The 27801-nt window shown below is 40.4% G+C and overlaps 1 protein-coding gene and 1 pseudogene across 6 annotated transcripts in view; one reads left to right on the top strand and one right to left on the bottom strand.

The window, feature by feature from the left end:
* The window catches only part of SLC9A9 (solute carrier family 9 member A9), a 707437-nt gene that overhangs the window by 592519 nt on the left and 87117 nt on the right, over positions 1-27801 (top strand). For 5 of the 6 annotated variants that reach the window (XM_027584626.2, XM_027584627.2, XM_027584625.2 and 2 more), the window contains one exon: positions 10988-11067. In XM_027584626.2, the coding sequence (XP_027440427.1) occupies positions 10988-11067 (80 nt within the window). Of the gene's footprint in view, positions 1-10987; positions 11176-27801 lie in introns of all 6 variants that reach the window. The other variant, XR_003518124.1, reaches the window with a different exon arrangement.
* LOC113917102 lies at positions 9814-10317 on the bottom strand (annotated as a pseudogene).

The raw sequence follows: 27801 nt of genomic DNA, 5'->3' as shown, positions 1-27801 counted from the left end.
GCAAAACTTTTATCTAAATTCTATCTTTCTTCTCTATCTTTTTCTTTAAAGGAAAGGAGATAGAATAAGAAAATTCATCAAAGAAAATTCTTCATCTTTCTCTAGCTGCCTAATATTTTGAAATCACATATAATTATTGGGAAGATTACCTACTAGCCTAACTCTTTCCTTTTACAATTTAAACATTTCATTTCAGGTCATTCACGCCATTGTTAATTCAGTAATAACTCCTACCTGAAGATACTTAAACCGACAGAAAGTATTTTTCTGTTAGAGAAATGAGATAGTGCAACTAGGTACAGTGAAAACTACATTGTATTTGGATCTTGGACAGATTTTTTATGTCTTTGAGTCTCAGTTTTCCTATCTGTAAAATGTGGATGATAATAATGTCTATTTCTCCAGGTTGGTATGACAATCAAGTGAAATTATATTTATGAAAACTAGGTAACTTAATTAATTTAGTTAAACCCATCTCATCTTATGAAGGACTTGTGGCAGCTTATATGTATAATAAAATAATAGTAAAATATCTTATCAGATTTTAAAATTCAATAAATAATATTAATCAGAGCAAAAAGTCAAAACCAGAGGAGTAAAAAGATTCATGAATGAGCAGATCATAAGGTCCTATATACCTGCTTAGTCAAACCACAAGTAAGGTTTGGTAGCCAACGGGGAAAGGAAGAAAAAATAATCAACCATATACTAAAATATTATCATTAGAGGGACAAATCATACTCTCTCCTCAAGCAGTAGAAAACTTCACAGCCCGCTGTTTTAAAAGAAATTTCTCACTCGGGGCTTCCTGTACAGGACATATAAAGAGCTTATCCAAATGTTAGCTAACTAGCCTTATTATAAATTACACCGTTCCTACTGAACTCTTGCTGCTTAAAAATAACTTTGTCTTTAAGCAGTGTCCTGGCAGGGTTCTTATTCACAGTAATGTTTGGCTACTGAGGTAGGTAACATCTCAGAAAGCGATTTTCTCCAAACCTTGGAATAATTCTTATCTTCAGTGTCAAGTCTAGGAAACAGTGGGATGGAGCTAGAAATAAAAGAAAACACCAGTGTCCCTGCAGCTGCCACCTGACCTGGACAGTTTTTTGGCACTTTCCAAACCAGTGTCAAGAACCTTGTTGCCCTCACTTTGCCTGACAGCTCTTCACTTACTATCAGCATCTGTTGCTCTGTTGGACTGAAGAGCATAAACCCTAATTCTTAGGAGGATTGCATGTTTCCACTCGGTTTGCATTTATTAAGTCGGGCTTGTGTTACCAAATATGATTTTCACACTGGTCAACTTCTAAAAAAAAGAAGAAGAAGACTATTTTTACTAGAAGCTAAAAATTTTAGTTATGGCAATTACTGATCATACACTCTCAAAATCAATAATAAATGGGTTATTATATTTTTTAAGGAACCTCCTCTTTGTCGGTTTGTGGAGAGTAAAACAGCCTTTGGGAAATATGAATGTCTTGCTGTAATCAACTAGCAATGCCATAATTTTCCTTTTCGCCTTGTAACAACTTTAGAGTGTGAGTGATATTACGCTCTTGCTTGTACCAGACCCAGAAGTTCTAGGAAGTAGGTTCCACATGCAGTTATTAAAGTCTAAATATATTCTCTATGCAAATGCACTTCTTTGAGAAATGGGAGATAGTACAGTGGTGGATTTTATGTCTCTTAAATTTAAAACAAAAACAAACAAAGCAAAAAACCTCTGAGATTCCTCCCCTGCCCCACCGCAACCATCGGAAGTTTTCCTTGTAATTGATTCTGTGTCCTTGAGAGCACAGCAATGCAGAGAAGTTAAGAATCACTGGAGCCCCACGCTCGCCTTAATCTTTTAATAGAAATCCCTGCTGCCCAGGAAGGGCTGCCTATTGCTTCTCTTTTTCCCTCTTTTGCCATTTTTCTCATGATCATCCTAATATTTGTTGAGTACAGACTATTGTTAACACTTCTAAGCACCTTATCTATCGTAACTCAATTTCCAAGATAACCCTGGGAGCCGGTTCTAATATTATCCCCATATTACATATAAGAAAACTGTATACAAATGAGTTAAATAGCTTGCCCAAGGATACATAGTGGGAAGAGGTGCAGCGTTAGCCCAGACAATCTGGTTCCAGAACTTCCGCCCTTAGATGGTATGATCCATGCGTGCATTCATTCATCCATACAACCCACCATGTCTAGGTGGGGAGAAGATGCAGCCATTAGCAGTTCCACGTTTTCACCCTCACAGAGCTTTTACTCTAATGGGGGACGCTGGTAAGAAAAAGGTAAACAACTACAGGAGTTCAGGTAATGAGAGGAGTAAAGCCGGAAGGGGGTGGGGGACAATGGAGACGAGGCTAGTGCCTCCTGAGGGCTGGCCTTTCTGAGGAAGTGGCATTTGAGATTAGAGGTCTGAATGGGATGTGCAGAAGTGAGCCATGTGAGATCTGGAGACAGAAACAGTCCAGAAAGAGGCCACTGCAAGGATGAAGGCCATGGAGTCGCAGTGGGTTATGGCGTGCTCCGTGAGGAACAGGAAGGCCAGCGTGGCCGTGGCTTGGTGAGCCAGGTGGGAGCAGATGGACATGAAGTGGCAGAGACAGAGAGCGGCCAGACCATTGGCCATGGTGATGAGTTTGATTTGATTCTGCAGGCAATGGAGGTATAAAAATTCTTCAAGGTTTGGAGCTTGGAAGTAATGGAATTAACCCTTTTTAAGAACCCATCTTTCTCTCATCTCTACTCTGCCCACTGTTACAATGAGGTTAACTTCCATCTTTTCTAACATAATTTTTATCTTTGTAATACTGTGTGTGCTTCTCTCTGTGCTCTCTGAATGCTAACTTCCTTTTTTTGTTTTTTGTTTTTTTTGCTTCCCATAGTTTCTTCATTGAAATTCTGTCTTTGGTTGTCACTTGTGCTTGTGTGTAACCTGTGTGGATCAGTTCTGGTCACTGCAGCTCAAGAAAGTCAGAGCAGAGCTGAGAAAGGTCCAGAGAAGGGCAACTTCAATAACTTAGCAGGGGGAGATTAAAAGGATTACTATTTCTCCTGCAGAAAGATTAGCACTAAGAAGGAATACAATGAAGTGTCTATAAAAATATGAAGAGTGTGAGTAAGGTGAACAAAGACTCTTTGGCCAATTCCCAGAAAACCATAACCTGGAATACCCCTGAAGCCTGAAAGAGCTTGTTTGGGGAAGAATAAAAGGATCTGTTCTTCTGCACAATTGATACTTATTACTCATGGTCATCTAGAGTTGCAAGGGCTGGAAATATAAGGAGATTCAGGAGGAAAAGAGATTAATTAGCAGATGGTGGGGTCCTCTCAACATTAAATAAGAATTAATTTTTCCCTGTGAATATTTTCAAATATCCTAATAAACTTATAGAAAATAGAATATTCATATCTATATATATGTGTGTGTGTGTGTGTGTGTGTATATATATATATATATATCCCAAGATTTAACAATTATCAACATTTTTCCAAACTGGCCCCTTGCTGTTGGAGTTGAACTCATAGAATATAAATTCCATACTACACCTCCACAGATATTTCAGAAATAGAATACTAAGCTCTATAAAATTGACCTGACCCAGATGAGGGGTTTTTATGTTGCATTATAACTAGTAGTATTTTGAGGGGGAAAAAAAAAAAAGGCAATTTTCAGAGCAAATATCTTGGGTTTTCCCTTGGTAATATTAACTTTATTTGGGTTATAATTGCTTATGTTTTTATATATACAAAAGTATATTTCCTCACACTAAGTCTTTACTGCTTAGGACTAAATCCCATATATTTATCTTACCTATCCATTCTATCATTGCATGCCCTAGAAAGCAGGAATGATCATGAGAAAGAGGAAGTGGAAGAACATGGCAGCCACAATTTAGTGAGCACTTTTTATTTACTAGGTAGCATGTGTATAACCACGTTTCTTTACCTTGACCAATCAAGACATCCCTTATAACCCCCATTTTAAAAGTTATGAAATTGAAATTCAAAGAATTAAAGGAACTTTCCCAAGACAAAACCAACAAATTCCAGACACTTCAGCAACACCGAAACTCCAATCTCTAGTTCCTCGACTCAGTGAGGCAACTGCTCTCTGCTTGGACTGTTCTCTGCTCGGACTCTACCTTCTTGCACTGCAATTGGAATAGGGCCTCCAGGCAGAAAGTCAGGGAGAATAGAGGCTCACGTCATTCATTTTCCTTCTCTTGAGAGTCACAGCCCTTTGCTGCCAGTTACCTAATTCCTGAATTACATATTTTGGAAGTGGTTTTGTAGGGGGAGACATTGTTTTGTTTTGTTTTCAGACAAATGCATTATACTGTATATTGGAATCAGAAGTCTCAGTGTGAGACTCTTATCTTTGCTATGATGTTTGTGGTTGGGCACTGTCACTAGGGAACGTCATGAGTTAGGATCTTTTTATTCCAAAGGTGCATTTTCCATTAGGATGTGTGTACATGGGTGTAAGTGTGTGCATGTGTGTCTACATGTATATAAAGGAGTTAGCGTACTAACTAAATTGTGATATAAATAAGGCATTAATTAAGGATACTGTGAATTAAGTATAGTGAGATGATGTGAATTTTCTTCTGCCTGTAAATTGGTCCATCACCTTATGTCTTGCCATCAATCTGAAATCCATAAGATGGTATACCGGATCTAGGATAAGTTTTGATATACTTTTAAGGGGGGAATATATCTTCTGCACCTATGTATTAGCTTTCTATTCATAACCAGTTATCCCCAAAATTAGTGGCTTAAAACAACAAACATTTATTATCTCACAGTTCCTATGGGTCAGGAATTTGAAAGCAACTTGGAGGTGGTTCCATGGTGTAATGGTGAGGACTCTGGACTCTGAAAGCAAGTTAGCTGACTGTTTCTGACTCAAGGTCTCTCGTGAAGTTGCAATCAGAACATCAGTCAAGCGATCTGAAGGCTTGACTGCAGCTGGGAGAATCCACTTCCATATTGGCAAAATGCCACCAGTGTGCTGCTGACTACTGGCAGGAAGACTCAGTTCCTCACCACATGTATCTCTTCAGACAGCTGCTTGAGTGTCCTCCCAATATGGCCACTGACTTCCCTCAATTGGTCCAAGACAGACAGCAAGGAGGAAGCCACATGCCTCCTTATGACCTTGTCTTGGATATGACACAACATCACTTCTGCCCCATTCTGTTGATTAAAAGTGAGTCACTAAGTACAATCCACACTCAATAGGAAGGAAAATTAGGCTCCATTTTTAAAACAAAAAGTGTCAAAGAATTTATGGATACACATTTTTAAACCACTGCAATATCATATTATATTTACCTGAACCAAATAATTTATTTTCCCCTGGATTAACTTGAATCTCCTATCCAGAAAAGTTATTTGAGCAGGCCTTTTCTTTGTAGCCAAACCGTGAGTTTAGCCCATCTGGTAGTTTGTCAATGTCTACATGTCATCTTAACAGTTTTATCCATCCTTGACTAGTTCTTTCCTTCATTTTTACTCCCTAAGCATGTCTTTTCTGACTATGCCTTCTTGAGAACATTTATGAAGTTATCATGGCACGGGGAGGGTGAGAGTATTTGTATAAAGTAGTTTCTATGTGGAAGCTAGATTTCCCTTTTAAAATGTAAATTTGAAAAAATTTCCTACTGACCTTCAATTACATTATGCCCCTTCTTCAAAATCCAGAAATTCTTCCCTTTAGGGGCACAGAATCTGGTCCTCTCCCTGGAAATGAGAAAATCAAAGCAATAAACTCAAAGTCATTACCTAAATAAATTTCAAACTGTGGGGAAATGGTAGAGCAAAAGTACTGCTATCAAATTCTATTCACATGTACCACTTGAAAAAATGCTCTGGAACCCGTAAGGAGCTCTACAGGTTTGTTATGATAATTATTTGTCTTTATTATCATTCTGTGCAACTTCCACTGACATTAATATTGAATATGAAATCTCAAGAAATAGAAAGGAAAATCTCTCTCTCTTAATCCATTGAATCCCCCTGAAATGAGGAGCAATCCCACATGATTATCCCAGAGCAGGGTTCATCAGGTTCACTTAACAGAGGCCCCACATTTGAATACTGAGAGAGGAGTGTATTTGCATTTGCTTATTTTTTTTTCATTAAGGTTAATACAACAAACAGTCCCTTCTTGCTTCAGTGTCTGGTTTGCACAGATTTCTGGCCTGAGCCTTTTGTTTTCTCTCAGAGGTCCAAATGAGCATAAAACTAAGAGTACCTTCCTAATTTTCCTTTTGCTCCCTCTCTGGGGTTGTGCTAAGGGTTGAGGGGGTCACTTAAAAGGTAAGGACTCACTCCCTACTGTGCTCAGTCACTTCCCAACCCCTGGTCTATTCCTTTGTTTAAGGAGGAAAAAGAAAGATATCAAATGTCCCAGTCACTTTTACCTTTTCCCAGAAATAGAAGCTAATAAAGGAACCAGAAATTGCACATATATCAAACGCTCCGTTTCTTAGAAGTATCAAAGGCAAATAAAAGTTAAGATTCAATGCTCTTGAATCTCCAGTTCCCATTTACAGTGTGAAACATGAGGCTCAAGAGTTGATAAGTGTATTGTTATTAAATGCTAAATGGTAGAGAGTCAGAACTCAAATCTTGGTTTTCAGTTTCTGAATCCTCTGTGTGTTCCAACATGCACACCACTTCCCCTCTGGGATAAAGAACTCAAAAGAAAAGAAATACTGCTAGTGACAAAGAAAATACCATCAAGTTCCAGATTCTGCCTCTAATGATTGCCCACATCCATTGTCCTTGGGTGTGAGTTGATCTCTGCTTCAGAATAATCTAGGTAAATTAATGCTACCTGCTGTCCTCTGCCCATCTGGACCCTCCCAGAGGCTTGCCCTCTGAGCTGCCTCATCAGATACCTTCCCTGTTCCAGGGTGAATGCAAAGGCTGGCCTTCCCTTGGCACATTTATCTTCAACCCCCAGTGAACAAGCAGAGCACACAGTAGACTAACTCATTTATTTCTACTCATTTATTGATGGCCTTTCATAACCGAGTTATTAAGTCATCAATAACTTCAGGGAAATAAATGAACGGATCCAGAACTGGGCCAACAGATATTTAAGATACCCACTGAAAATTTTATCTAGGATCAGCAGAAAAGTCAATGCTGGGTCATCAGTGGCATTTCCCTCACCTGGGAAAACATGGTCTATGTTTTATTCTAATTAAAACCCGGTCTGTTTCTTTACAAACTAGTAAAATGAATATCTCCAGTCTCCCAAGTAAAATAAAGTTTGAAAAAATGATTACATTTGTTAACATTTTTCCAAAGTACTACCTAATATGTGTTGCTCTTCTCAGCTGTCAAAAAAATACCTCTGAAAATTTTGCCAGAAATAGAGTATAAGATCTTTCACGAGTGCCTGTGAGTTCTGGTATGTTCCCCCCGGGAAATAAAATAAAAAAGATCGGGAAAGGGGGAAGAAGGGCAGAGAAGCTTTCTAAGACCTTGGAAAATCCTTGAAACCCATATCTAGGGGTTTGGAGAAATTCCTAACACAGACGTTAAGTTTCCATAGGGACATTTTTCACAGCCCTCAGCACTTTACTCAGCTGGTGGGAGCCATGCATTTCCATTATGTTTTGGGGTGTGGGTAGCTGCTCTGTCTCAACCCACAGGATCACCCCAGAATCCTGACCTCATCTCCCTGTCCAGATATTTCTTTTCCTTAGTTTGCTCCCCACTTATACCTGGGGGCCCCATCTAGATGAGAGGAATCTTGGCTGCTGAGGGGTCACAAACATGCTTGGAAGCCTCTCTGTGCCCCAGTTTCCCCATCTGTCAAATAGGAATAATAATAGAACATACTTCATCAAACTGTTATAATTATTAGAAAAGTTAATACATGAAAAGCACTTAGCATAGTGTTTGGCACATGGTGAGTGTTCAAGAAGTGTCAGCTGTTGTTGTTGTCGTCATTAATAAAAAATTATGTTTTCCATAAGATTAGGACCTTGGAGTCCAGCCAGTCCCAATTTCCTCAGTTCATTTTTCAGGCAAGCAAACTGCAGCCCAGTAACTTATACAATGTCTGTGCTTTCCAGAGTTTAAAGACTAAGTGAGATAACTCACAGAAAAAAACATCATCTTTGGAGTCCTGCAGTCTTAACGTTCAGATTCCAGCTCTGTCCCTTGCTAGCCTGAGATTTTGGGCTAACTCTCTTCCCTTCTGTGGGCCTCTCTAGGTCCTCATCTGTAAACTAGGTATAACATGACCACCTTGCTAGAGTGTTTTGAAAACTGAAAAGTAACGACTGAAAAAGTTAATGACGGTGACTAGCGTGCTGCCGAGGAATCAACGAGCATTCAATAGCTGGGGACTGTTGTTCTCACCGTCATTCAGGGGGGCAGAGAGGGTGCTGGGCCCCCAGGCCCCTGACTGCCAGCCAAGCTCACCACCACACAGCCCACAGTTACTTAAAAACAAACAACGAAACCAAACACATGAATTTGCTTACACTATTTTCTCTCCTTTTTCTTCAATAACTACCTTGTCATCGGTAGATGTTATCAGCTATCAAAAATTACCTGTGCCTGCTGATGGGTAAGACTTTGTAAGCCCTTTGCTGTTCTTTGAAAAAGAAAAGGAAAAAGGGAGAGAGAAGCAACTCCCCACAGTTGGCCCAAGGTTTTTCTAACTTGCTTGGTTTGGGGTGAGCAGTTTTATTCTGCCAGCTGAGCCCTAACCAGCTGTGCCTGTTAGAGAGATGGTGACTCAGAAACAACTTGCAGATGTTACAAAATAATAAGAAAATCCTGTGTGTAGCAGTGATCTTGCAAACCTGATACCTTTGTTGGGTTAGAAATGGCAGGAGAAAGGCTCAGGGAAGGACAGAAATTGAACTGACACTCTGGTTTCCTTTTTGGACGAATATGATGAATAAATTCTAACTGGCGATAACAAGGCATGGCACTCAGGTCTATCAGAAAACAGATTTTTTTTAAAAACTTAATGTCCACGGGGGCGCCTGGGTGGCTCAGTCAGTTAAGCGTCTGCCTTCAGCTCAGGTCATGATCCCAGGGTCCTGGGATAGAGCCCCACATCAGGCTCCCTGCTCCGCGGGAAGCCTGCTTCTCCCTCTCCCACTCCCCCTGCTTGTGTTCCCTCTCTTGCTGTGTCTCTCTTTCTGTCAAATAAATAAATAAAATCTTTAAAAAAAAAAAAAAGTTAAGGGATGGAGAAAAACATGCCATGTTAACCATAATCAAAAGAACGCTAGAGTAGCAATGTTAATTTCAGGACTCCAAAGATGATGTTTTTTTCTATGAGCTATCTCACTTAATCTTTAAACTCTGGAAAGCACAGATATTGTATGATAAGTTACTGGGCTGCAGTTTGCTTGCCTGCAAAATGAATTGAGGAAATTGAGACTGGTTGGACTCCAAGGTCTAATCTTATGGAAAAATTATATTTTTTATTAATGACAACAACAACAATAACAGCTGACACTTCTTGAACACTCACCATGTGCCAAACACTATTCTAAGTGCTTTTCATGTATTAACTTTTCTACTAATTATAACAATTTGATGATTATTATTCCTGTTTGACAGATGAGGAAACTGGGGCACAGAGAGGCTTCCAAGCATGTTTGTGACCCCTCAGCAGCCAAGAGTCCTCTCATCTAGATGGAACCATACACCTGCAGTGAGGGCACAAAGATTATAGGCTATTTTTGAACAGATGGGGGTGAAGGGGTGCTCTCCTGAGCTAGAAGGAATGGTCTGGTAGTTAAGATAAAAAACAAGTCAAATGTATTAGATTTGTCCACAGTCAGCAATGGTGATCTTCTTGCTGGTTGTGCCGTTCCTGGACCCAAACCCATCCATGCTTCCACAATATTCATGCCCTCTTTTCACCTTGCCAAAGACCACATGCCAACCAGCCAACCACTCCATCTTGGCCGTGCAGATGAGAAACTGGGAACTGTTCGTGTTGGGTCCAGCATTTGTCACGGACAAGATGCCAGGACCCGTGTGCTTCAGGATGAAATCCCCATCATCAACTTTGTCCCTGTAGATGGACTTGCCCCCAGTGCCATAAAGGCATGTGAAGTCACCACCCTGGCACAGAAATCCTGGAATAATCCTGTGGAAGCAGGAACCCTTATAACCAAATCCTTTCTCCCCAGCACTCAGAGCATGAAAGTTCTCTGCTGTCTATGACACTTTGTCTGCGAACAGCTCGAAGGAGACGGGGCTCAAAGGCTTGCTGTCTGCTGTGGTGTCAAAGAACGCAGTGGGGTTGACCATGGCTGGCAACACAGGCGGCTCTGGGGTGGCGGTGTCAGCAAGGCTGAATGCTTCCTCTTCTTAATTCCTTATCTTCCTCCCACTTTGGCCCTTTGGGGAAAAAAAAATAGAAAAGCACATTCAGTTATTACAGGCTTTCTATAAGGAATATCTATTTCAAAACTCTTAAAAGGAGAAAGATATCAAAAATTAACCATAGCCTTCAGTAGTGATCAAAAAGAAAATGAATGAAAACTAGCTTAACAATTATTAGACTGTTATCATCCCTTTAGACTTGACCTTTTGGTAAGTCATAAATAAATACCATCCAAATTTTACAGAAGCAAACAGCAAAAATCATGCAACAGCAATGTGACAGAAATATCACTTTTATTGATGTCAAAAAGTGGCATTTCATAGCTGTTTAATAAAATAGGGATTATGAAGAAAAGTAAATGTTGAATTATGCCACAAGAGTCTCATCCACATGGCAAGATCTATGAGCTAATTTGCTTGGCAGCTGCTTCGCCATTTAGATAAAAATGCCTACAACTAGAAAGTTTTTTTTTAATGTGGTTAAATTTAATTTGGTTTGACAGGTATTTTTATAGTGAATATATTCTATATTAATGTTCATAGCATATATCAGGATTTTATATTGATTATTTACCTGGTACCTTTTTCTATTGTCTTTCTCCAGGAAGCAAATAACTTGGATAAAAACACAACCAAAACAGAGAGTGCTTGGCTCTTCAGAATGTGGTACAGCTTTGACCATAAGTATCCTTTGATAATGATGATCTTCCAGATCCTGCTGCCTGGCAGAGATTAACTTCAAGCACTTAGTCATTGCGGTGCATGCTCCTGCTCTTCAAGAAACACAGAAAGGTAAAGGGAATTCATGACCAAATTTATCAAAAAAAAAAAAAAATTAAAAAGCTGTGCAGTCCATACTTAAGTGTTACAAAGAGCTAAAGTGAAATCTCTCAGGGTCAAATGAACTGGGTGTATTCATGGCAATCTAACATTTCCTAAATGCCAGATGATAAAATCTTACAGTCCTAAGGACTGATCTATTTTACTAATTTTACTGTTCTTCCCTTTGCAAAGATTTTACTTCTGGTCAAGTTGGCCAAGGTAACTGGACAAAAATCCTTCACCCTTCTCCCAGAAACCCATGTGTCTGCTCTTGTTTCATGGTGTAAAAAAAATGGAGTGGGGCTGAAGGCGAAGGGAATGAATGTTCTGAAAAGAAGAATGAGTCTGATCACCGCATTACAAAATAACATTACTTTGTTTTCCAGGTAGATTTGAGTAAGTTCTTCCTAGTGAAGGCCAATTTTAAAATTCTACCAATCAGGGTAAACACAGCGGCTCGGATATACCTTGCCAACTGACTGACAGGGCTGAGAAGTCAGCCCTGAAGGCCTCTGCCATTGTGAGGGGCAGTAAACGGTCCATCTCTAATCCCAAGCAAAAGCGCACGGAAGAAAGGAAAGAACTGTGCTGAAAATTGAATGTGTTGGGTCTTTGTAGTCGGTTTTCCACACTCACAAATCCTCCTCCTTGCAGGGAGAGAATGTCAGTCTCTGGGTGATTTTAAAGTGCCTGAGCAATGATTAAAACCACAACAGATCAGTGTGAGAGGAAGAAGAATTAAGAACAGTGAAAAGAAATTCAATGACTAAGGTGAAGAAGAGAGAAAATGGAAAGGGGAGAGGAGGCAAGAGAAATACAGGAAATTCACAGTAGGAAGGAAAGGAAGGCAAATTGGGCGAAGGGCTATGTAAGAAAAAAATTAAATAAGAATGAAGAGAAGCCAGTTGAAGACTGCAGAGATAAGCCAAAGTAAAACAGGTGAGAATTTAAAGAGCAATTCTGCAGAAGTAGAGCATTCCAAGAATTACAAAATGGACATGTGGAAGGTAGAGGGTTTTTGAGGCTACAGTTTTGTTTTTCCACAGCTCCGCTCTCAGAGACCTTGCCTTGCTCAATCTTGAGCCTTTATGGGCAGGTTTCCACCACCTTAAAAGCCCTCCCTCTTGGCCATTATCTACCTCTTGGAGGTTCTGGTGTCGCATTAACTACCCATAGCCTTCCTGGTCTCTCTAAGGGAAGCCGGTTCTTAGCAGGTTATGCTGGTTTATGTTCCAGGTTGATTTCTCATCTGGAAACACAATTTTCCCCTGCCATTGCTTAAAGTATCTAATAACCAAATTTTAGGAAGTTAGAAAAAACTGACTGAAGAGTACACAAAAGGCTGCTTGATTATGAAAGATATACAGTAATAAAATGTCTTTTTGGGTTCCTGAACCCAATCTTCAAGCTCCCAAGATTGTTACTCGTGTGTCTGACCCACTGGCTACAGATTGGAGGTTCTCATGACTTCTTCTTTGGGCTCAATTCATCTACTACTAGAGTGGCTCACAGAACTCAATTTTACTTACTAGATCAACGGTTTACTATAAAAGGGTAAGAGATGCACAGGATAAGGTATGTGGGAAAAGTCACCTAGCGTTCATGCCCTCTCAACATGCACCACTCTCCCCAAATTCCATATGTTCACGACCCGGAAAGCTCTCTGAACCCTGTCCTTTTGGGTTTTTATGGAGGCTTCATTGTATAGGCATGATTGATTAAGTCATTGACCAGTGGTGACTGAACTCCATCTCTAGCCCCTCCCCCTTCCCAGAGGAGGACAGGAGGGGTGAAATGAAATTCCCAGCCCTCAAATCACAGGTTGGTCCTCCTGGCAAGCAGCCCCTATCCTTAGGTAGGGTCCAAAGTCCACCTCCTTAACATAACAAAGGATACCTTTGTTGCTCTCATCACTTCTGAAATTCTGAGGTTTTTAGGAGCTCTGTGAAAGACCAAATCTATATGTCTTATTATAAATCATAGTAACACAAAATAGTAAATCAGAAATGAGATGAAAAATGTTTTTGCTCAAACTCTGACAATGCTGTGAGGAATGCTTTATAAGGAAGAAAGAGAGTAAAAGTGGAAAAAATAATTTGGAGACCACAAAGGAAAACGGAAACTCACCCAAATTTTTAGCTTAGAGCAATGACACTAAATTCAAATGATGTCATAGTTTTTGTCTCACTTTTCACCAGGGATTTATTTCCATACGATTATGGACAGACTTGCAAAAAAATGAAGGCAGATTTACCCAGTCAGTAATATCTCTTCTCATGGTAATTTGTCCTCCTGTGCATTCATTCTAGAAATTGCAGTGCTACCATCACTGCACAAATATATTTTCACTTAGACAACAAAGTTTTTATATCCTAGTTACGCTCTGAATTCATACCCAGAGAGTAGCAAACCAACCGTTTTTACTCTGTGACTTCTTGATACATCTGTATTTCCAGAGACAAACTATCCACTTGGCATTTGTGTTCTTCCTGCTGTTCACCTAGAGCCCAAGTGATGTGCCTTTCGAACGTCATAGGTAGGCTGTTCCAGCCACCCTCAGTGTAGGTGATGTAGGAAAGACCATGCTAGGGTTTGAAGCCGACAGCCAAGAAAGAATTCTTGAGACATCTTTGGTTCAAAAAGGTGATTTTATCAAAGCACGGGACAGGACCTGTGGGCAGAAAGAGCTGCACTGGGGTCAGGAGAAGTGGCCCATTATATACTCTCAAGTTGGGAGGGGGTTAGGGACAGCGTAAGTCCCTAGGAATTTTGGAAGCAAGGTTTCCAGGATCTCGAGGGGGCTAGCCATTGTTGGGAAAAGGTCATTTATTTTTTATTTTTTTTAAAGATTTTATTTATTTATTTGAGGGAGAGAGAATGAGAGAGAGAGAGCACGAGAGGGAAGAGGGTCAGAGGGAGGAGCAGACCCCCCTCTGAGCAGGGAGCCCGATGAGGGACTCGATCCCGGGACTCCAGGATCATGACCCGAGCCGAAGGCAGTCACTTAACCAACTGAGCCACCCAGGCACCCCAGGAAAAGGTCATTTATTACTGTCTAGTAAAACCTGAGTCATGAGACCCTTCAGATATATACCGGTGGGCCATATGCTTGGGGGGTTTAGAGGATAAAGGAAGTTTCCAAAGGAATTTTTATACATTAAAGTAGACTTACAGGATCCTGGTGGGGGGGGGGGGGGGTGGTCAGGCTAGGATTGCCTTTTGCCCTTAGCAAAGTATTAACATGGAGGCAGCTGAGTTCCTAGAGGAATGTCGCCCTGCCTGTTTCAAGGACTTGTCAATGGGCTGCAGGTAGTAAGGAAATTTAATAATTTTTCTTCTGCCTTTGTTTCCCACACCATAGGGATGATCTCCACCCCAGGGTCAGGTTTCCTGGCCTAGGCCAAAAAGAAATTGTTGCAAAGCTGAAGGAAACTAACTATGCAGTTTGGAGCTGCTCAAGTTTCATTTCAGTAAAATTGCATCATAAAGAATTACTGACAAAAGGAAAAGAGGAATAAATAAGCCTTCATGTGCACCTGTATCAGTCAGGATTCTCCAGGGAAATGGAAACAGAACCAGTAGGAGTACACACATGTGCACACGCACGCGCACGCACGTGCACACACACACACACACACACACACACATGAATAGATATGCATACACATACATATACATCGATTTATTCTAAGGAACTGGCTTTGTGGGCGATGCAAGTGCAGAATCTGTAGGGCAGGCTCTCAGTCTGGAAACTCTCAGGCAGGAGTTGATGCTGCAGTCTTGAGGCAGAATTCTTTCTTCCTTAAGGAAACCTCAGTTTTGCTCCTAAGGTCACCCAACTGACTGGATGAGGCCCACCCACATGACTAGGATTATCTCCTTAAAGTCAACTGATTGGTGACTAAGATGGTGCCACACCTACTGAATAATTGGGTAGACTAGCCAACAATTAGGTAAACACATAAAACCAAGCATCACGGTACTCAATTTATGCCCAAAATTGAGACCCTAGAAAGACCCTCTTAATTCACCATTGGTATCAATAAAACAAGCCACTGTTGCTTGGATAGTTTTGTTCTCTTTTTTACTTTTTCATAGCATAATTAAGACACATATGCATTTCCATAACATTTCCCCCAAAACTACAGGGGAATAAAAATAATAAAAATTAACATTCCATGAGTAATAGCCCAAGTACTGTGTTGAGTGCTTTACATTTATAATTTCATTTTACCGCCACAGCTCTGTGGGACGTTGAGAGGGACTAATGAGTATGTATGGTGCAACCCAGGTGCATTGCTGATTGTGTTGGCCTTTGCTGAAACAACCTGGGCTCCGTTGTTCAAGAGCCTTGTTGGAAGCCTATGGTGCCAAAATTGAGGGTTAATTAAGATTGCATTGTGATTCATCGTGGGCAGCAATTCTGAGTCGTGCAGTGCAAAGGAGAAATTAGGAAGGGGAGAGGAGCAGGGAAACTGTGTTACTGACCACCAATGCTTTGCCGGCAGGTACATCATTTCACTTAATCTTCCTAACCACCCTTTTTGTTCTATTTCATTTTACAACCACCCACTTTGAGGTGGAAGAAACAAAGTCTCAGAGAACTTAAAGAACTCCCTTAAGTTTCCATAGGTAGTGTCAGTTCCATGATTCAAGCCCAGATCTCTCAATGTAAAGTCCATAAATATACTTAAATGAACTCTATATCCATTATATCCCTCACTTTACATGTAAAACCCCATCTCAATATGTTCATAAAGTCACTACTCAAGCAATGACTGTTATGACTGCTTGCATTATGTAGTACAGACCTCACATCTCAAACACCTGTTGAAGATACATGGGATGATAAAATTAGGAGTCCTGTGGGTCACCCTAAGAACACCACCATAAAGGAGTCCCCAGGTTTCTGAGTCAGGTCCCCAAATTTTCAAATATGCCAAAGACTCCAAGAATGGTTTAGGTTCATAGAGATGGATGCACCTCAGCCAAGCTCAAAGGAGGTACAAGTATCAACCAGACACCAAATTCCTAAATCATGGAATATCGTTTCCCCACCATGAGAAGGTTCAAGTCACAATCTGGCCTCTCATGGCCCTCTGTATACATCTTCTACTCTCACTCCCTGGCTCATCTGGCCTTCCTTGAGGTACATCAAGCCCATCTCTACTTCCAGGCCTTTGCACTGACTCTTCCTTCTGCTGGGGATGCTGTTCCCTCAGACATTCGGTTGCCTCCCTCCTTCACCTCTTTCATTCAAATTACCAATGAGGCCTTCCTGGCTCCATATTTAAATTAGCAGTCCCAACAAGAGCACTCCTTCAGCCCTCATTTGCTTCATTTTTCACCTTAATGCCTATCACCATCTGACACAGTATGTAGTTTATTTATTTGTTTTAATAGTCTCCTCCAACCAGGCTAGGTGCTTTCTTAGAACAGGGATGTAGATCTGTTCTCATTCACTGGTGTGTCCTCAGAGCACAGAACAGTGCCTGGCATACAGTGGACACTCAGTAAATATTTTTTTTTTTTAAGATTTTATTTATTTGACAGAGACAGCGAGAGCAGGAGCACAAGCAGGGGGAGTGGGAGAGGGAGAAGCAGGCTTCCCGCTGAGCAGGGAGCCCGATGTGGGACTCGATCCCAGGACTCTGGGATCATGACCTGAGCCGAAGGCAGACGCTTAACGACTGAGCCACCCAGGCGCCCTCAGTAAATATTTTTTGAACGAATGAATAGATAGATGAATAAATGAAGCAAGCCAGCAAGCAATATTTTCTATTCAGGGCACCTTCATTCTAGACATTGACGTAGCAGGAAAATTCAAATAGTTATTTGAAGGGTGGCTAAGTGAGTTTGAAAGCAGAGCAGGACAGAGTGGATAATTTTAGTGTTTTCACCCAGACTGCCATTTGGCACCCAAAGAACATCCACACCCTCAAGGCTCAGTGTCCCTCTCCCTAGGCAGGGACAGCCACCCTAGCACACTTGCATCTCTGTTTCTTCACTGACCTCCTTCCTACGGTTGGTTCATCCTTCCTTAGGTTTAATTTGTACACCTGGTCTGCTCTAGGCAAGCCTGGGTCAGGCTTAGAAACCATTCTCTTTCTGGGTGACTCTGAATACACCTTACCTCACCAATTGTGCCTTGATTTTATTAGTATCCAGGGCTCAAATTTTTAGAGCAACCTCTCATCCTTACTGACGATCGCTTATAATGAGAAGGTTAGAAGCAGAAATTGATACCCTCTTACTCATATTTTTAAGACATCAGATAAAATGATTTGCTTAGATCCACAGTGTTACAGCATAGGCATCTTAGGTGGCCTGATTCATAGGTGACGGATGATCCTGCTCCGCTGTCTGCCTACTACAGTCTCTTTTCATTCTATCATTTATCATCTTTCTCCTTAAGAGATGTGTATATATTATTCCTTAAGCATGTGTATTTATTAGTCTTACAAATGTGAATGACACGGGATACGAATGACCTTTTCCAAAATAAAAAGGGCAGCCAAAATCATTTTTAGCACTTCCTGTATACCGACATCAACTGAAAATAAGAAGTTATTATGTGGCTGCCAACATTTTACATAAGTGTAAGAAGGCTCAAAGATAACAATGGATTGGCAAGTTGACACGGTCACAGAATTACCTAAAGCCACATGGATGGAGACTTCCTTCCCATCACTGGTTTGGAATGAAGAGTGCACTGAGGTATTACCAGCAAAATGAAAGGCCCATGACAGATGTGTAGATGCTGCAGCTCTGGAGTTTTCCATTAAAGAGTCTGGCAAGGAAAGTGGCAGATACCAGACCCCCTCCTCTACTGAAGTGTGACAGGCTGGGGCTGCATTCCAGGAAAGTAAACACAAACATGGGGATCATTCAAAATGACACTTGGAACCAAGTATTTAATGGATTTAAATGGAATGGCATCATAGTCCTTAAAAAAAAACAAAAAGGAAGGGAAAAAATCTTCCCCTCCTAAAATTTGACAGAATTCATTATATCCCACACAGTCAAACTTATTTTAAATCGTAGGTATGAATATTGTGAGAAGCAATTTCCATTTTAAATGATAATCACTGCATTGCAGTTTTACTTACTCTGACTAGCAGAAGCACCCATGAATTATTTATTGGGGTAGGACTGTGGCCTTGTGAATGACTTGAGTTTACTTCACAAAAAAACTCTCAGAGGAAAATGGACCGTTGGCGCTCTGCTCCCCGTTATATATGAGGCAACAAAGCCCAAAGGAGGGAAAGGGCACGTCCCAAGGTTACTGATGGACTTGGAGCCAGCATTCCTAATCAAAAAGAGCAGGTCTTGTCCACCTAAAGAATCCAAGGATCCTGGTTTTGGTGGTCCATCCGCTGAGCATCACTATCGGTGCGATGTTGTTGTAAGTGTGTGCCTGGCATACAATAGATAGTTTTATATGATAGCTTCTTTGGTGGCTCATCAAAAGCTTCACCAGTTTGGAGGCAGGGTGTGTTTCACTTTCAGTAGCAAGAAGGAGGGCTAGCAGAGGGTGTAAGTAAGGTATCCTTCAGTCAGTTTTATTTAGTGCCTACTATGTGCCGGTGCCAGGTGCCTATGTGCTAGGTTCTGAGGGCCCAGCAGCAAACGGGGTAGATATCGTTGACCCTCATGAAGTCTTGCTTATTTGCCTCATTAAAATGAGTTATGACCCCCAAACCCCTTCAAAGGGCAGGTGGTCCTTAGTGTAGGAAGGAGAGACACTGGTATCACCAGAGTTTAACTGGTTGGGGGGGAGGGACAGGAGTGGGGAGGGTAGGGGGAGAGACTCTCTGGGGAAAATAACCCTCACTTTGCAAAATGTAACCAGATAACTCCCCAAGTGGTTTCAGAAAGCCGATTTCAAAATACTGGAAATATAAGTAATCAGCTTTCTAAAGACTCCCTTTGCATGATAACTGCTTCCCCCTGAGAGGCTGGCTGTGGGGAGGAGCTCAGCTCACACTGGGCAGCAGTGCAGCTAACACTCCCATCCAGGTGGATCATCCATTGGGCATTCAGCTTGGCTTTTGGTCATCCTTGTCTTCATAGGTGCTGGTGTAGAAAGAGCTCGTAGATAGCCCTTGACATAGCACCTAAGTGAAAAGAAATTAAAATTCACTAAAAGAAAACACTAGCTTCCTGGATCCTTGTGTTCTCACAACTTGTTGGTGAAACCAATGTAGGGGAATGCTAAGGGTACCTGGAAACATGAGCTGTCTTTTGTTTAGGTCATGCCTTGGGTCTTCCATGATTTCTTATTCCATGTAATGGGAATAATAAAAACTATCTTCTCTTTTGGCTAAATCTATGAGAAAAGTTGGTGAGTTATTAAAACAGTTTTTTACTAATGGCAACTTTTTCACTTACCTCTCAGAGCCAAAATACGAATAAGACAGTTAAATAGTACAGTTTTCTCAAGACTCTATAACCTAAATACGCTGGAGTGGTCCATAACTGGACTAAAACTCTTCTGGAGGCCTGAGAAGTGACCACAAGTATGACTTGGTGAATTGTTGCCCAAAAATATTGGATCCCCCACTGTGAATATGTAAAGTTGTGGGTCCTGAGATGATAACTGAGTTTTCAACAATAATCTTAGGATTCTACAAGAGTTGTGACATCCCTAATTTGTTTTGCCTTTTCTCCTATAAAAGTTTTAATAATATTCCTATCAAGTGAGAGTGTTTTTTCATCTTTATTTTAAGCAAATTATATGAAAATCTGGATTTATTCAAACAAGAAATCAGAAGGTGACTCCTCTTCTAGAAGGGATTCATAAAGTACATTCCTTTAAATCCAATTTAAAAAAAAATCTATTGAGCACTTTCTCGCTGTGAAATACTATATTAGATTCTCCTCCCTTAGTCATCACATGTTTATCAAGATCCTACCATGAGCTAGGTAGTGTTCTGGCATGAAGGATACGGCCGTTGACAAATTCTCACAAAACTTACATTCTACTCTGGGTCTGTTTTTAAATTACTCATTTACAGATGTCTTTTCAGGCACATGACTGTGATATAAAGAAAGATACACTTAGACATTCCACTACCAGTTTTTATCAAGTTGAGGAAAGTCTGGCTCACAAGTCAGAATATACTGATTTGCCACTTACTAGCTTTGTGATTTGGGGAAAGTTATTCACCATCTCTGTGCCTCAGTCTCTAAACTGCAAAGTGGGAATAACAGTAGTCCCCACCTCATGGGTCTGTTTTGGGAATTAAATGAGTTAACACAAAGCATTTAGAAAAGAGCTCAAAAATGTTAGCTTCATTATATTATCATTACTACCCCTTGATGTCTCCATCTCTTAAATGGAGACATCATGTAATCTGTTTAGTATTCATTGTCATTTATTATCTCTGAGTGACCAAAATATCTATTATTTAGTATGCTTATAATAACTCTCAGTTACAACAGCCGTATTTTAATACAATAAGAATATCTTCAGTCTCCACATAAACGAGAGTTCCCACGCAGGCTATAAATCATACATAAGTCTTCTCATTTGATCTTGAGTCAATGGATATAGCTGGATGCTAGGCAGTTTCTTTGTGTCCTCAGTTCTGCACATGTGATTGTTTCATTTATGATTTTTCTAAGTTATAGTCCATCATCCTATAGTTATTTTTCTGGAAATTACACCACAGATAGCAATTTTGACTTAACAGAGAAGTGCAGGCAATTTTTCTGTTCCACAATGAAAGCAATACAAGCCTTTGATGATAATTATTCCTCTTGTACCTTCTCGTGATAAAGGAAATCTTTCCATTGCACCTTTCAGGTGAAGCTGTGGTGTTTTGTCATTAGCAGTAAGATATTATATTTGAAGATTTCTAGGTCAGCATTGAATCATTTTATTTGAAAAAAATGAAGGAAAAAATGTGAAGACTGACAAAAATATATGTATTACCTTAACATTGCCAGTTTTGAATTTAGTTTTAATATTTCTTCCCTATGAGAACAAGAGTATTTTGCTTAAATTTTCTTCCACGGTTACTTGGTCACTCCTTCTCAACTGTAGGAGCCAAGGTGTTTACAGGCTGCCAACAAACTCCTGAGCTACCAGAGACATATCATTAGCATGAGCCGTTTCTACCGGCCCCACATATTATCACCTGACAGGGAGACGGAGACTGGTCTATCCCGTACCATTCAGCCCTTGTCTGCATGAGAAGCTGTGGTTGACACAACACAAAGCGTGTGGGTAGACATGGCCCTGCCTAATTAAAAGTTCACTTCACCAGGTGGATGGTGATGACAGATTCTCAATGTCTGTCAAACCAACTCATAAGTAAAAGTGGGCAAACAGAGGAGTATGCAGGTGGTTCATGGAGGAAGAGATTGTTGGCGAAGTAAGTACTGTTCTTTTAGGCATGTGGCAAAGAGTCCGTGGAGGAATTGGGAGTTCCTAACATGAAAGTAAACAACCGGAAGGGAGGAGAGCATTCTGAGCAGAGGGAATACCATGGAGATCCCATGACAAGTGTGGCATGAATAGCTGAAAGGAGCCTGAATGAGTCTGCCTGCCAGACACAGAATTGGAAGAAAGACAAGAAAGGAGGCAGTCTCCAGAGAACAGTGCAGTCAGCCTTTGAAGCCAAGGATGACACTCTTATTCCCCACCCCTAGTATTATCAGAATTCTCTCTTATTGGTATGAATTTCATATTTTTGTTCGGTAACTCAGGTAGCTAAAGGTAGAGCAACTGTATCATAGGCTGAAGGGCCTCTAAAGTTTCCTTTCTGTCACCAATCTGATTCATCTGTGTGACCGTCATTTATGAAGTACCTGCACGTTTAATGCTTCCAGAATTGGATTTAGTTTTAATATTTATTCCCCTGGGGGAAAAAATAAGTATTTTGTGTAAATATTCTTCACTTGTCTTAACCAAATTTAGTTTTAATCCTTCTTCCCTAAGAAAAAAATATAACTATGTCTTCAAGCTTCTTTTGAAGTCACAAAATAAGAATCTGTAAGATAAGTAAGAAATGCTGGTTGTCCTCAAGATGCCAGCATCCTAATGAGGTGGAGACGGCGGCCAGCAATGCAGTAAGAACCATATGCACATCATGAGCAAGGTGTTATGGAAGCCAGAGGCTGATGTAGCCAACTAACCAGCTGTGGAGAATCAGGGAGGCCACACAGAAGTAACTTTGGAGCGGGGTGGGAAAAAAGTAAGTCTCTGTAAGGAGTGGGGCTGAGGATGTGAGGCACTTCCCAGCAATGGAAACAGCTCAGGCAAAGGCACACACAGGACGTGAGGTGTTTGGAAAATGGTGAGAGTGTCAGTGTGACTGGATCAGTGGGAAGTGAAACGGGAGCGTTTCGTGTGGAGAGATTGGGCAGAACCACATGGGTCATGGTCAAGAAAATGGATTGTATCTTACCGACTGCAAGAAACCAATGTAGCACCTTAAGCACGGAGTCCCACAGTCCAATCTGCTACAATGAAGAGAGCTCGTGGCCTCGTGGAAAGTGGTGTGATGGGGAGAGCGAAAACCTTAAAATGATTCTGGATAGTTGCTTCCAAAGACACCCACCAGTTTCCCATGTGGATAAAAATGAGGACAGCAATGTTTTCATTCTTCTCTGAAAGATACTTTGAAACACTCATTACGTGTTTCAAAATATAAATGCAGTAAAATATGAATGTATCATTTCAGTAGAGACTGGTTCTTAAATTTCACTAACGAAAATGATCCAGTGGTGTAATCGTTAAGGTCTAGCAAAATATTTTCTAGGTTGTTTTTTTTTTATTACTAACATGCTACTTATTTGTACTTAAGGGGAAATAATAAACTGATTTCCTCTAACAAAGACAAAAAACAAACAAACAATCAAACAGGACTTAAATATGAGAAAGAGAAGTAGGGTCGGCGCAAAAAAAAAAAAAAAGAAGTCCTTCTGGAACACAAACTTTGATTTTCATATTTGGGGTACAATGCTGAGTAGCTGGCAGCCAGCAAAAAACCTGGTCAGGGGATTCTTCCCTTGAGCAGCCAGTGGCTCATCAAAAGAACCATTTCAGTTGTTTGTTTATTCTCCAGAAGACCCCAGGGGTTTAACTTGGACACTTACAAAACAGGCAGTCTCTGCATTCTGCATTATGTCCCTCAGTGTATCCTTTGTCAGCACCTCCAGCCCAGTTAAGGCCAGGTCTGCACAATTTCCTTATTCAAATAGTTCACTGGTCATCAAAAAGGTAAATCAAAGAAGCCAAGGCAATCCGGATTTTAAATGAAATTGCAAGAAAAAAAAAATACACTTCCCCTGCGGTAGGCGCAGGAAGTTATGATCGGGCTTGCTTTCCCACATGAAGACTGCCTCACCCCGTGCTAGCTCGCCTTTTCTCCACGATTAGCAATTGGGCCACCTTGTCTTTCTTCAAGGTGTGCCTGTGCTGGGTACTGTCAAGGTGACCACCTTTTTCCTGTTTTCCCGTTTCGGCACTGAAAGTCCTGCCTCCTGGGAAGCCCCTGAGAAACCCCTCAGTCCCAGGCACAGTGGGACAGTTGGTCACCCTAGTACATCCCCCCTGGATTGTAAAAATTAACTCCACACTGCAATGGTAATAAGATCCAAGAATGCTGCCCCTTGAAGAGGTTGCTGGAAGCGTTTTGCATTTTCTATCAAATTCTTGCGGTAATTTTTTTAAAAGATTTTATTTATTTATTTGAGAGAGAGAGAGTGAATGAGAGAGAGAGCACAAGCGGGGTGGGAGAGGCAGAGGGGACAAGCCGACTCCCAGCTGAGCAGGGAGCCTGATGCACGGCTCCATCCCAGGACCCTGAGATCATGACCTGAGCTGAAGGTAGGCGCTTAACCGACTGAGCCACCCAGGCGCCCCTCAGTAATTTCTTTTTATTGTGGCAAAATATACAATACATAAAATGTACCATTTACCATTTTTTATTTATTTATAATTAAATAAATAATTTCTAATTTTTTTATTTTTTATTATTTCTAAATTTTTTATTGAAGTATAATTAACACACCATGTTAAATTAGTTTCAGGTGTATACTATAATGAATCAACAGCTCTATACACTACTCAGTGCTCATCACACATGGATTCTTGATCCCCTTTATCTATGTCACCATCCCCTCCCCCACCTTCCCTTTGGCAACACACCAGTTTGTTCTCTGTATTTAAGAAGAGTCTGTTCTTTTGTTTGCCTCTCAATGTTTCCTAGTTGTGTTGTTTTTTTTTTTTTTTAAGATTTTATTTATTTGTCAGAGAGGGAAAGCACAAGCGGGAGAGCGGCAGGCAGTGGGAGAGGGAGAAGCAGGCTCCCCGCCGAGCAGGGAGCCCGATGCGGGACTCGATCCCGAGATGCCGGGATCATGACCTGAGCCGAAGGCAGACACTTAACGACTGAGCCACCCAGGCATCCCCAGACGTTTCCTAGTTTAAAAAACCAACCTACTCTTTCAGTGCAGCTCCTCATATTACCAATCCATGGTCAGAAATGGGAGAATTTCTGACAGAGGTTTTAACGATTCTAACAGAAATGTTGAATTCAAATGCACCTTCAAAGAAAAGGCCGCTTTTTATTCCTAAACTAATGCACTAGAATGCCACCAGCCCTCAGCCCACACTCAGCTTTTTGGGATAGCCACTTGCCAGTGGTTGCTGCTGCTATGGGCTTTTAAATGTAGGGGAAGAAGCGTAGGAAAGCTAACCTTTTTCCGAAGGAAACAGACACATCCTCCAACTATTACTTTTCACATCCCTTGAAACCATTTCCGCGGAACTTCTTGAAATCCACCAGTGTGTTGGATTTCACTGACCTGTTCCCTATAAACATGGCCAGAGCTGATTTCCAGCTTGTATATACAGGCTCCTAAGCAACTCTAACTCTAATCTTTTATTATGTTGTTAATGGCTGAAACAGGAAAGACTGTAACTGCTTCTCCCTTTCCTCACTACTCCTTCCCAGCAACGGAAAACACCTCTTCCCACATCCTGCACTAGTGCCTAGTGCTTGGATTGCAGGTGCCAAAACCTTTGCCTTTCTGTCCCCTGCTTCACGTAGACACAGCTCATACTTGTAGCTCCCGAAAGCAGTGTGCTAGCATCAGTCAGAAGTAACTGACCTGGGCTGGCTACATGCAGTGAAGACTCGGGGTGCTGAAGGAAGAGAGGGACACACTCAGAAAGCAGGTACCCCACAGCTATACAGCTCCAGCAGCACAAGCTCAGAAGCCTGGACTTTAGCTTGACCAATTTTATTTTTCTGTTTTGGGGTTTTTTGTTTTTTGGGTTTTTTGTTTTTTAATTCTTAGTTTGAAGTCCTCAGGGCTTCTCTGAACTAAAATGTTCAGGAGATGAACATTATGATAATTGGTAATTGTACAAGCACTTTGCAAACGTCACGTGCTTCATAAAGTTGAAATGATACTAAATTCAGTGACAGGTTTATAAGCCTGAAGGCCCTCAGACTCACTATGCAGATATAAACAAAGAATTTTATTACATTTTTATTATTTTTAAATTCTAGCTGACTTCCTACAATATTCAAGATTATGATGAGCATATAAGTCTCCTCTCAGTCTACAGATATGCCTTATTGAGAAATCTTCCTCCTTAGATATCTGGCACCTACAAATCCCATTCCTTTGAAGATGACCCACTGTGAAATGGATATACCCATGCCTCCAGCAATTAGCCCATGAAGAATCCCTATCCCTTAAATTCCTAGAAACATAAAATCTTCCAAACTCAATCAGGAAGAAATAGAAAAAATTTCAACAAAATGATTACTAGTAACAAAAGTGAATCAGCAATCAAAAAACTCCCAACAAACAAAAGTCCAGGACCAATGGCTTCATGGGTGAATTCTACTAAACATTTAAAGAAGAATCAATACCCATTTTTCTCAAACTATTCCAAAAAACAGAAGAGAAAGGAAAGCTTCCAAGTTCATTCTATGGGACTAGCATTACCCTGATACCAAAACCAGATAAAGTCACCACAAAAAAAAAAAAAAAAAAGAACTACAGGCCAATATCCCTGATGAACATAGATGCAAAAATCCTCACCAAATATTAGCAAATCAAATCCAGCAATACATTAAAAGAATTATTTGTGACAATTAAGTGGGATTTATTGTAGGGATGTAAGGGTGGTTCAGTATTTGCAAATCAATCAGTGTGATACATCACATTAACAAGAGGAAGAAGGAAAACCATATGATCTTCTCAATAGATGCAGAAAAAGCGTTTGACAATATACAACATCCATCTATTCACGGTAAAAACTCTCAAGAAAGTGGGTTTAGAAGAAACATACCTCAACATAATAAATGCCATGTATGAAAACCCCACAGCTAATATCATACTCAATGGTGAAAAACTGAAGGCATTTCCTCTAACACCAGGAACAAAGCAAGGATGTCCACTCTTACCACCTTTATTCAACATAGTACTGGAAGTCCTAGCTGCAGCAACCAGACAAGAACAGAAATAAAAGACATCCAAATTGGTCAGAAGAAGTAAAACTGTCACTATTTGCAGATGACATGATACTATATATAGAAAGCTCTAAGGACTCCACTGAAAAACTATTAGAACTAATGAAGAATTCAGTAAAGTTGTAGGATACAAAATTAATATAGGAAATCTGTTGTGTTTGTACACACCAATAATGAAGTAACAGAAAGAGAAATTAAGAAAACAGTTCCATTTACAATTGCACCAAAAAGAATAAAATACCTAGAAATAACTTTAATCAAGGAGGTGAAATACCTATACTCTGAAAACTTTAAGATAATGATGATAGAAATTGAAGATGACACAAACAAATGAAAAGGTACACCATGCTCATGGATCAGAGGAATTAATATTGTTAAAATGTCCATATTACCCAAAGAAATCTACAGATTCAAAACAATCCCTATCAAAATACCAATAGCATTTTTCACAGAACTAGAACAAATAATCCTAAAATTCGTATGAAACCACAAAAGACCTTAAATAGCCAAAACAATCTTGAGAAAGATGAACAAAGCCGGAGGTATCATAATCCAAGACTTGAAGATATTCTACAAAGCGATAGTAATCAAAATAACATGGTACTGGCACAAAAATAGACACACAGGTCAATGGAACAGGATAGAGATCCCAGAAATAAACCCATGCCTATATGGTCAATGAACCTATAACAAAGGAGGTAAGAATATACAGTGGGAAAAAGACCACTTCTTCGATAAATGGTGTTGGAAAAACAGGACAGCTACACGCAAAAGAATGAAACTAGACCACATTTTTACACCATAAACAAAATAAACTCAAAATGAATGAAAGCCCTAAATGTGAAACCTGAAACCATAAAACTCCTAAAAGAAAACGTAGGCAATAATCTCTTGGATATTTGCCTTAGCAACATATTTATGGGTATGTCTCCTCAGGCAAAGGAAACAAAAGTAAAAATAAACTACTGGGACTACCTCAAAATGAAAAGCTTTTGCACAGCAAAGGAAACAATCAACAAAACAAAAAGGCAACCTACTGAATGGAAGAAAATGTTTGCAAATGACATATCCAATAAGGGGTTAATACTCAAAATAT

This window comes from Zalophus californianus, chromosome 1 (genome assembly GCF_009762305.2).
Source record: "Zalophus californianus isolate mZalCal1 chromosome 1, mZalCal1.pri.v2, whole genome shotgun sequence".
Lineage (NCBI taxonomy): Eukaryota > Metazoa > Chordata > Mammalia > Carnivora > Otariidae > Zalophus > Zalophus californianus.
Note: the sequence above shows the minus strand (reverse complement) of the source record. Positions and strands in the feature narration are given on the sequence as shown.